Source organism: Pimephales promelas, chromosome 3, assembly GCF_988280905.1.
Source record: "Pimephales promelas chromosome 3, fPimPro1.hap1.1, whole genome shotgun sequence".
Taxonomy (NCBI): domain Eukaryota; kingdom Metazoa; phylum Chordata; class Actinopteri; order Cypriniformes; family Leuciscidae; genus Pimephales; species Pimephales promelas.
The window spans coordinates 17,987,369-17,998,211 of NC_142771.1; the positions used below are offsets into that span (position 1 = coordinate 17,987,369).

Consider the following 10,843-nt stretch of genomic DNA (forward strand, 5'->3'; position numbering starts at 1 on the left):
TATTTGATTTTGATATTGTCACTGGACTGGAATAAGGGATTTTTTGAATATATTTCCAGTGCATGAAGATTGAATCATCTAAAATGCAGATTTTTTTTTTTTTTTTACATTTTTGCTCAAACTAATTAGTCAATATTATCATAAATATGATTTTATACAGATTAAATGTGTACCAGTCTGAGAGTTTAGTTCTCCCTCGTCCTTCTCTTTTCTCCGTTGAAGTCTAAGGGTCGCTGTGTCCATTTCTTTTACTGTCTATGGTCCTACGCTACAATCCAAGGGTCTTTTTTCTTAGGGAATTCCGCTGTTGCCAATGGCTTGCTGAGAGTAGGCCAACTCTTTTTTTTTGAAACTGCATGCGTATACTAAAAAAAGTCCCAGTACAATTCAGTTGAACAGAAGCAGACACTGCCACCTAGTGTCAATTAGATTAAGAAGCAAGCGCATCAGCTCAACCACTCCCATAGACAGTAAAAGTTCACTCCGACAAATAGACAAAAGGAATTATAGGTAAACAGAGTAACCTTGATTCTATAAATTCAGTCTGAATCTGGATAATTCCATTTCTAAGACCCAAAAAACATGATTAAACATCTATGCTACAAAGAAAAGACAGCCAACTGAGCAATAATCCAAAGCAATGAAGGAACGAGAGGCACATATGATTAAGATACAATGTAGTTTTATTTAACACAGCAAAAAAAAAAAAAAAAAAAAAATCATAACACACAAAATCCTTGTAATGTCAACATACTACTACAACCGTATACAAATGTAAGTAATTTTAGCAACAAAGTTATAAAGTGATGCATTCCAACTTCCCTCAATTCCTTATGAAATTACACAACTTTCTTTGCTTGACATCTGACCTGACCTTCAAACCTCAAACTGTGTGGCCACTGTATCAGCCACTTAAAAAAACAGAGAATTGCTTTGGAAATAGTGAAGAGGAATCTGGGGTCAGTTGCACTGAAATCAAGAGGTTTACCACAGAGTATGACCGTAAAGCAGCACTCGTTTGACATTATGGTCAATACCAAACATTAAAGAGAATACAATCATTTTTGATGGTCACTTCTCTGGAAAATATTGGCAACTGTGTGGGTTGAGAAAGTTGTGGTCAATGAGGGAGGTCCCGAGGGAGGTCCCATGGGAAATCCTCCTCGGTATTACTGTCAGCACCTTCAAACTCATTCCAGGAGATGTCATTTACCTGGCAAATTAAGTTATTTAATAGTTAGCTCTCTGATCAGCTCTTACTAAACCACAGGACAAGAACTGAAAGTGACTGGCTAGTTCCTTATGGCAGATGTTCCTCATAGCAAAACCTATGAACTGATTTCAGTAGACTTGAATTACAGTAATCTGGTATGCATGGGCAACATTTAATACATTTTAATACAAGCTTTAATAATATATAGGCAAATGATGACTGAAGATTAGAATTTAGTTTTCTGGAAATGGAATAAATTTGCTACGTTTTTGACAACACTTACTTTTAAGACTCCTTCTGAGTTCTCCTCGGGAAGGATCTCATCTGGATCATACTTGATTTCAATTGCTACTTTTCCATTTCCTATGAGACATTAATTACATAAAATGGATGTTCCCACAGACTGCAATGTACATTGTAAAATGGCTGAATAGGTTGTGTGATACTTACCCAAGATCATGAGAAGCACTTTTTCAAAGGCAACCGCCACAGCTTTATCTTTGGCTCGTTTCATTAATGTCCCTCGTTTTCTCAACTTTTCCTCCGGGTCTCAAAAGATTTTAGTAGATGTGAACTCATAACATGTTTCACATGAAAAAAAAATCTATATATTGCACACACGCATGCTTGCTTGCACGTACACTCACACACACGAAACTACTATATTGCATTTATTTGACCATATCATCATGTAGGACTATAATTACATGACAAGAACAAGGTAAAATAAATTTAAAAAAAGTAAATAAACCAATTCACAAACAAAGAAGTTAAATAATTATTAAAATACTTATAAATGTAATTAATTTAAATGAATGAATTTCATTTAAATATGATTATTATTACATTTATTATTATTATTATTATTGCATTACAAGTGGATGAATTACAAGTAATGAGAGTTACATAATCAGATTAACTTTTTTTCACATAACTAAATGTACAGTTACTGTTTTCCCATTTATTGATTGACCTCTTCTGTCCCCGTGTTGAGAGAAATCGGCAGTAAGTTCAGAGGTGTAACATGACCGTTTTTATAGCTCTAGACTAAATGTGAGCATGCATTTACTCATCTCACTTGCACCAAATAGATTTAGTGTTCCTTAAAATAATTCAAAACAGTGAAATGCAAACTCAGAACATTACACAAACTTGCATTAATCAATGTTAAATAACACAAATATACTATGGATTTAATCTCACTTCATTAACCAGTGTATTTGCTGCAGATCAAATTCAACCATACAAATAAGCAAAAATTTACTTAGCTAAACATCAGATTTGTGTTTCATTTTGTTTTGTTTTTTACTGCTGAATTAAGAGTATTGAACTTTCTTCTCCTGTGTCCTAGTCTACTGCGATCCAGAATGGCAGCACAGCTGAAAGGTTTGTTTGATCTGTGCCCTCTCCTGTACAGGCATGAATTCGCATTTCCTTCAGAATGAGGCTTAATCTTATCACTTTTTTCGGTGAGAAAGGGCCTTTACATTTGCCAAAACAGAACTTTTGTTTGTTTTATTAAAAAACAAGCAAGCAAGCCCAACCAAAGTAACAGCAAAGTAACAGAACACATTACTTTCCATGTAAAGTAACTAAGTTGCTTAATTCATTACAAGCAACTTTCATTTACATTTACATGTATACATTTAGCTGACGCTTTTCTCCAAAGCGACTTACAATTGCTATATGTCAGAGGTCACACGCCTCTGGAGGATCTAGGGGCTAAGTGTCTTGCTCAGGGACACATTGGTGTCTCACAGTGGATTCGAAGCCGTGTCTCTCACACAAAAAGGCATGCGTCTTATCCACTGCGCCATCACCACCCAACTTTCCCCAATATTGATTATAAGTATATATTATTATTTAAAAATTTATTTATATAAATTGAAGTAAATTGAAGTGTACTCATGTTTTCTAAAAAAAAATAAATACAGTAGGCCTATGTTGCTTGACTTAAGTCAAAATACCTTGATTGTTCTCAATGATCTCCTCTGCCACACCGACCCCCTGGCAGCTCATGCCATGCTGTGGGAAGGTCAACTCTGCAATGCAGCCATATTTCAAAAGCACACCCTGGTCATCTGTATCTTCTTGACACCCGGCATCCACACACTTAGAGATGTCCTTCAACTGTTGAAAGACACAAAAAAATGTATGTTTTCAAAGCCGCCATGAACAGATGCACACTCAGCCTTGTGAGTGAAGAGTATATTCAGTGTATATCATCCATATTGGTGCTTACAGTGATAATGCGGGTAGTCCAGCCGCAAAAGCCCAGATAGTGATTAGCCAGGTTGTGACATTTGGAAAGGCTGAGAGGTTTAGTGCTATAGAAGGACAGATTCTGCTTTGTGCTCAATCGGACCTGAGGGGTTGGTTGAAGGAGAGAATAACAGAAGCAAAATAAAATCAAACACTCAAACCTTCTGTTTAAAAACAAAAACATACATGCATTACAACTTTATCTGTTGTTGTAATACATTAGGCTACCTTTAAAGGAGAGCTTTGGAAAAGACACTGTTTATCAGTGGCCCGCTGAGCTTTGGATGCCTGTACTGATGAATAGAACTTTACCATCGAATAGAACCCAGGTTCTGCCACCATGGCATTAGGACACACCTTCAAAAGGTAAAGAGCTCCAAAAGCTGAATACACACTCCACAGGGACTCCTAAGAAGTCAGGTGATTCGATGAAAAGTTTAAAACAGTCATTAAGATTAAATTGGGTACATTCATGCTATTACTGGTGATTTCCAAAGTTGAGCAATCCAGGTCTCGTTACACAAAAATTATGTACATCTTTGGACAATAATTTAACACAACCTGAATTAAAGAGCAGATGGATAGTTAATCAAGGCGATACGAATAAAACTAATAATATTAGTAATAATAATGATGTAAGAAGAAAGTAATAATATAATATGGTTTAACTTACATAAATGTAGGCCTCTGAAAATGTTGGCTGAATGTCCCAAATAAAAATAGTTTTGTTGTTTTCGAGAGGGACTTTGAACTCAATTATATCGACCTCAATATCCATTGAGATATGGGTTTAAACAAAGCTACCCCTCAAAAACGGTGCTGTTTCCTCATAAATCATTTATATTTATTTAGAAGGCTAGAAAAGTTTAGTATTTAGTGACACCACGGCTCCTCTCTAGGCTACTACTTCCGTAAACAGAATTGCATTTCGCGCTCTTACTCGACGTCATATTACGTTTTGCACCGTGATTGGATCACTGCCACTGGAAGGATTTAACAAATGAGAACTCTCCGCGCAGGCAGTTTTATAAACATTTCAAAACGTAATCTTGTCTCATCATTTTGTTTTTAGACTTGCAGCACTATTACTGTCCATGCACTCAATGCATCTTAGAACAATGGTCCTGTTTTCCAAGTTTAACTCGTTCATTGTGGACGACTACAGACTTAGATAGATACCCGAGCATTTAAAGGTAGCCTAGGCTACGAGCAATTTTGAGACGGGTAGAACAATGACACAGAAGACAGATTGGATGCAGTTAAAACTTTAATGGATAAAGACAACACAACTTCTAGAGAACAGCATGATCTAACAATAAAGGCATGACCTATCTGAGACAAAAGTTTACATTCATACACTTGGGAGTGAACCCAACCATCCAAATGAAAGTTAAGACAAAAGGCATCTTTAGCCATTTTTGAAGCCATAACAAACTAATGTCAAAGCGATCTGGGCACATTTTAAAAATAATTTGCCATACATTGATTAGCACCACTGTGAAATGTTAAATCAGATTCAATCTTGATTTATAAGCACTCCCCAATGAGAAGAATAAATACAATAGTAGTGTTTAGATATTCGACGGAACTAGAGATCAGACCTAGCCATGCCTGGTTGATATTTCCTGCATATATAAAACCAGATTATAAATAGGCCTACTTTAGGAGGTTTTGAGGACTGGTTTTATATTTGCAGCAAAGCACGCAGGCTTTGACTAGCACTACACTGGCGCCCTCTACATGATGCAGTTGGAATCCAGGGATCTTCTGCAATTTGCAACCCTCAGGTAAGTTTCCACCTTGTGCATGTCCTTCTTGAAGCAAGCCAGAAGACGAAAGCTCTCTCTGAGGCTGTTCTCCCCCATGGTCACGTAGAAATCCTCAAAAGGCAGCGGCAGGGAGTCGTTATCATCCATGTTTGGTTGACCATCCAAACATCCCTGTGCAGATACAAATGGCATTGGCAAATTAGGATGCCCAGTCAGAGGATGTGAAGATGTCATTGCACCCCCTGGTACGACCATATATAATAATAAATGTGGTCTGTCTCACCTTGATGAGCACGCTGATGCCCACTTTCAAGTCTTCCAGCTTCTCGGTGATCTGGTTGGGGTTCCCGACGGTCAGGCTGTTTGAGACGGTTCCGCTCAGGGTCTGGCTGGGGAAGTCCCAGGACTCAATGAGACGGAAAGAGATGCGAAGGAGCTTCAACATCTGAAGAAAGACAAAAGAATACCAGAGGCTTTAGACCACTATCTATTTTAGTGTTTATGCTGGCCATAGTTGTTTCTGTCTGCCTTAGATTTTTAAGTACAATCATTTTAACTTAAATTATTAAAAGCTGGCATATAAAAATGAATTGAAATTTGTATAACTAATAAAAAAAAGTTGAAAATTGGTTAGCATATTTTGATGATTTTGGTGATGTAAAAACAAACCTGTTGTCATAACATATTGATGATTTTTTTGTGACGATGGAACTTTTTGTTTCTTATAGCATTTTCAGATTTTTTAACCATTTAAGAATAAAATTGTCATTTCATTGTGTGAAAACAAAAGTATTTCACTTGCATCATGCACTCTAATATTAAATATTTATTACTGTTTGATATTATTTGTTTCATAGTTCTATATATTGTTGAATAAAACATGACAGGTTGAGATTTAATTTTTAAAAATATTGTCTTCACAAAGTGATCAGTTGAGTTAACTTAAATAAGTGAGATTGCATTGCAATTACGCATGAAGTTCAGATACTTCATTAATTTTTAAGGCAATGGGTTTCTTCACCTTTTTAAGTTAAGTCAACTAATCACTTTTTACAGTGTACTTACTGAGCTCTTCTGTGTTTCATCTTTTCCAATGGGCGCTTCAATGGAGTCAGAGTTGCAGAAAGACAGAGGAAAGATTTTGCTCAGCTGTCTGCGTTCCTCGGGCAACAGGTTGTCCTCCTTTATAATAAAAGTAAAATATATGTCACAAATGCATATGAAGAGTTCAGATGCAAAAGCCTCTAAATGCCATTTGAAATTTTCTTTTTTAATGATGATTTTTATCAAACTTGTATATTTAAGTTCAGTAATTTCACTTAAATAACAATTAATAGGTAATTATCATTGCCATTTAAATCACTGAACTTAAATATACAAGCTTGATAAAAATGATCATTCTAGAAGAAAATTTCAAATGGCACTTAGAGGCGTTTGCATCTGAACTCTTCATATGTTCACCTGATAAAAATGCAAAGAACACTACTTCAGATATATTCATAATTTGCTCATCCTCACGTTGTTCCAAATCTGTATGAGTTTCTTTCTTCTGTTGAACACAAAACAAGGTATTTTGAAGCATGTTGGTAAAAAGAAGAAATAAACTCATACCGGTTTGGAACAACTTGAGAGTGAGCCAGACAGAATTTTTATTTTTGGGTGAACTATCCATTTACGTCCTCAACCTGAATAGGTGTGAGCAATTGTTTCGTTCTAAATGGCAGGTTGTAAATGACTTGTTCTGAATAGATTTGAACTGAAATCTTACAAAGTCATTAATCATTTTTGCAGCCAGCTGGTGCAGGTGTTGAACACGGATGACTGCGTTGTTGAAGAGCCGCTGGTTCTCTGAGGCTCTTCCCTGGTTCACCAACAAACTAACCAGGACCACCGACAACAGCACTAATGCTATAGGAGAAGAAAAGAAAGAGGTTTGTTTGCCATTTGCAAAATGGTTGCTTTAAAGCTAAAATAGATCAAATAGATTTGTTTGGTTTATTTGCCATGCTCCAATAAACACTTTTACAACTATTAAATTGGTTTTACAGGTAAGAAGATAAACATCTAAACGCCTGTAAAGAGGGAGCAGTTAAAAAATAAGTTGCATACATTAAATCTACAAATGACATGCAAAAGAAAGCTTCACATCCATACCTCTAGCCATTTTTACTCAGGGTAGACAAACTCTTGCGGTCTTAGTCGAAGGCTTGTGAAGGTTTGTTTTCCTGGCTCAGGTGTACTGATATTTATATGTGCCATGAACATGTTTTGATGCACCTTAATCAGAAACATGATATTTTCCTTGCTTTAATATGTATTTAGACAAAATACATTAGTGTTGTGGTTCCGGTCATTTATGTGGATATTTCCATGACTCTCTGGTATGATGTTGTTGGCACTAAGAAAAAAAGCAGAGGTCATCATTTTATTTACTGAATATGAATGAAATCCTTTGTATCATTTTAATTAAATATAAAAGAAACACATAAGCAATATTTCTTTCCATGTAAAAATCGGGTCAAATTATGGAAAATATAGTGGTCCTTAAATTCTGAAAATGTTTTACGAACAACACACAAGATGTGTGCAGCATCGCCACGTAACCTGTAAATGGTGTCATCTCCTTCTGAAAGGACACATTGTCAATAATTATGAGAGTGAATCAGGTCATGTATGTGTTTGTTGCCACTGAGGGGATGTGGGAGGATTTTCCTATTCAGGTGTGATGTTGCCCGTGTAATATTCAGCAGTATTGGTGTTGCGAAAATGTCAGTATATGAAATTAATAGTTTAATCCCTTTTCGTGGAAAAACAGAATACAATCAGTTACCTGAACCTCATAGCTGCATTTTTTGCCCGTCACTAGTGGTATAAGGACCAATGGGTATAGTATGTCCTGCAGTTAAAGTTGGATAATTCATCATAGATTAGACCAATACTGACAGTAGAAAATATAGCGAATGGTCAATCTCACAATTCTGTCACAAAACATCTGGGTCATATTTCATTCCACAATCAAAGGAAATAATAATAATAATAAAACTATAAATAAATAAAAAACTGCTTCTCTTCTCTCATGATGTGAGGACATCACAGCATCCAACCATCTAAGTTCCCGATGGACAAAATCAAGTCTTGTTCAAGAAGCCGTTTCACTTAGATATACGCCACTAGAAAGAAAAAAAAAACGTCACAAATTTAGCTACTTTAATATAAAAAGTAGCCTATTATTTACATTTTGTAAAGCACAAGTTTAAATCATGCTAAATGTATTTTTGCTGATTATAATTTTATGTACAGACATGAATAATTTAATTAGAGTAATGAGAGTGATATTAAAGGGTTAGTTCACCCAAAAATGAAAATTAAGTCATTAATTACTCACCCCCATGCTGTACCAACCCCGTAAGACCTTCGTTCGTCTTCGGAACACAAATGAAGATATTTTTGATTAACTTTGAGAGCTGTATAACTACCACATTGGCTGCCTAAGGGACTGGCTCTTACGGCCCAGAAAGTCAATGAAGAAAATGTTTAAATATTCCATGCGACTACCGTGGCTCAACTATAAGTTTATCAAGCGACGAGAATACTTTTTGTGCGATAAAACAAACAAAAATAACGACTTTATTCGACTATTCCTTTTCTTCCTTGTTGGCCTGAAACGAGACTTCCATACGATTTCCACGACGCATGCGCGAGAACTGAACTGAAGTGGTTGAAGGAGATCGCAATTCTCGGACATGCGTCGTGGAAATCTAAGGAAGTCTCGTTTCAGGCCAACAAGGAAGAAAAGGAATAGTTGAATACGCCTTATTCATGGCAGCGCCATCTTTGATTTTTAATGAGAATGAAAGCGAGGCTGTGAGGGATAGACATGCATCTCTTCAATGGGCTGTACTGTTATTTAATGTGTTTTCGGATTGTTCTGCTCATGAAACACTGGAAAAATATCTTTCCAAGAAATTTCAGTTGACAAAAAAACTCCAGACAATGTAAGCTGTGGAAAATTGTAAGTAATCTAGGAGCTTTATTCAGCTTTTTACAATGGATGCCATTGGAAACACGATAAGTCTATCCCTCACAGCCTCACTTTCATACCTGTCATGGCGCTGCTCTGAATAAGGTCTATAAAGTCGTTATTTTTGTTTGCTTTTTCGCACAAAAAGTATTCTCGTCGCTTGATAAACTTATAGTTGAGCCACTGTAGTCACATGGAATATTTAAACATTTTTTTCATTGACTTTCTGGGTAATCAAGAGCCAGTCCCGGAAGTCTATGTGGTAGTAATACAGCTCTCAAATTTAATAAAAAATATCTTCATTTGTGTTCCGAAGATGAACGAAGGTCTTACGGGGTTGGTACAGCATGGGGGTGAGTAATTAATGACTTCATTTTCATTTTTGGGTAACTAACCCTTTAAGGGAATGAGAATAATATTGATCAGATTGGAGACAGGAACCAACACAAGAGAAGACTCAAGACAAGAGATAAAAAACAAGAGCAAAAATAAAACTGGCAAAAGCTAGAACACCAGAAATCAAATAAGAACTAAATATAATGAGCTGTAGCAGGGAAAAATAAAATATATTTTATAAATGAATAACTGGAACCACAGTAGTAAACAAAGAAATAAAACATGACTCCGATCTAGAACGCAAGCTAGAGATAAACTAAATAAAATGTAAGTTAACAAAAGCAAAAAACAACAACAAAAAAACAAAACAAAAGATGAACCAAAAAGAAAGCTTTGGTGAACTAGAAAAAAATAAAGACTATGACTTGACAAGACTAAAAATCAGGAACAGATCAGCTAGAACTGACAGAAACACTAGCACTGACTAACAAGCGGAGTGATCTCTCTCTCTCTCTCTCTCTCTCTCTCTCTCTCTCTCTCTCTCTCTCTCTCTCTCTCTCTCTCTCTCTCACACACACACACACACACACACACACAAAGAATGCACGTAACAAACCAGCAAAGACATGAGGGAAAGAAGCACAATATGCTTCTAGAAAAATAATCTAGAGCTTTAAGAGTAGTAACAGTTGATGTGTGATAAACACATATCTGCATGATCAATTAGCAGTAATAGGAGTTGCTGTGCAATACGCTTTCTTGTACCAATTGTAAACCAATCAATAGAGCTGACATAAACATTGTTTAACTTTCTTAACTGTAGCTTAACAGACCCAAGTACCTAAATGCATTTACATTTACAAGAGATCTTCCATCAATCATACAGTTTTGTAATTCATTCATATTAACTTTAGATGGTCTCAGTTTAAACAACATAGTGCAAGTTTTTTTCTCATTAAGAAAAAGGCACTCTCTGAGCCGATTCTGACAATGCATTCTCACCCCAAGGCGTCACCTTTGACCATGCTTCAATATTTGACGTTTTAGGCGCCCTTTAGCGTCACTTACATGACGCGATCCTACGGCGTCATCTAACTGACGCTAAAGGAAAGCGTCTGTTAGAGGACGGGGTTAGGTTTAGGTGTGGGGTGGGGGTAGGGTACACGCGATCCTAGGGCGTCATCTAACTGACGCTAAAGGGCGCCTAAAGCGTCAGATATTGAAGCATGTCCAAATGCTTCC

The 10,843-nt window shown here is 36.3% G+C and overlaps 2 protein-coding genes across 2 annotated transcripts; both read right to left on the bottom strand.

Moving 5' to 3' along the window:
- Positions 1-985: 985 nt before the first annotated feature.
- rdm1 (RAD52 motif containing 1) lies at positions 986-4,394 on the bottom strand. Its single transcript, XM_039685684.2, has 7 exons — positions 4,149-4,394; positions 3,704-3,883; positions 3,456-3,578; positions 3,181-3,343; positions 1,664-1,762; positions 1,497-1,576; positions 986-1,213 (listed from the first exon to the last, which is right to left on the bottom strand). Exons 1-7 carry the CDS (start codon positions 4,251-4,253, stop codon positions 1,121-1,123), a joined length of 843 nt encoding a protein of 280 aa, XP_039541618.2. The 5' UTR covers positions 4,254-4,394; the 3' UTR covers positions 986-1,120.
- A 335-nt stretch (positions 4,395-4,729) lies between these two features.
- gh1 (growth hormone 1) lies at positions 4,730-7,456 on the bottom strand. Its single transcript, XM_039686277.2, has 5 exons — positions 7,399-7,456; positions 7,013-7,152; positions 6,310-6,426; positions 5,528-5,689; positions 4,730-5,415 (listed from the first exon to the last, which is right to left on the bottom strand). The coding sequence occupies exons 1-5, from the start codon at positions 7,406-7,408 to the stop codon at positions 5,212-5,214; spliced, it is 633 nt and encodes a 210-aa protein (XP_039542211.1). The 5' UTR covers positions 7,409-7,456; the 3' UTR covers positions 4,730-5,211.
- Positions 7,457-10,843: the final 3,387 nt, after the last annotated feature.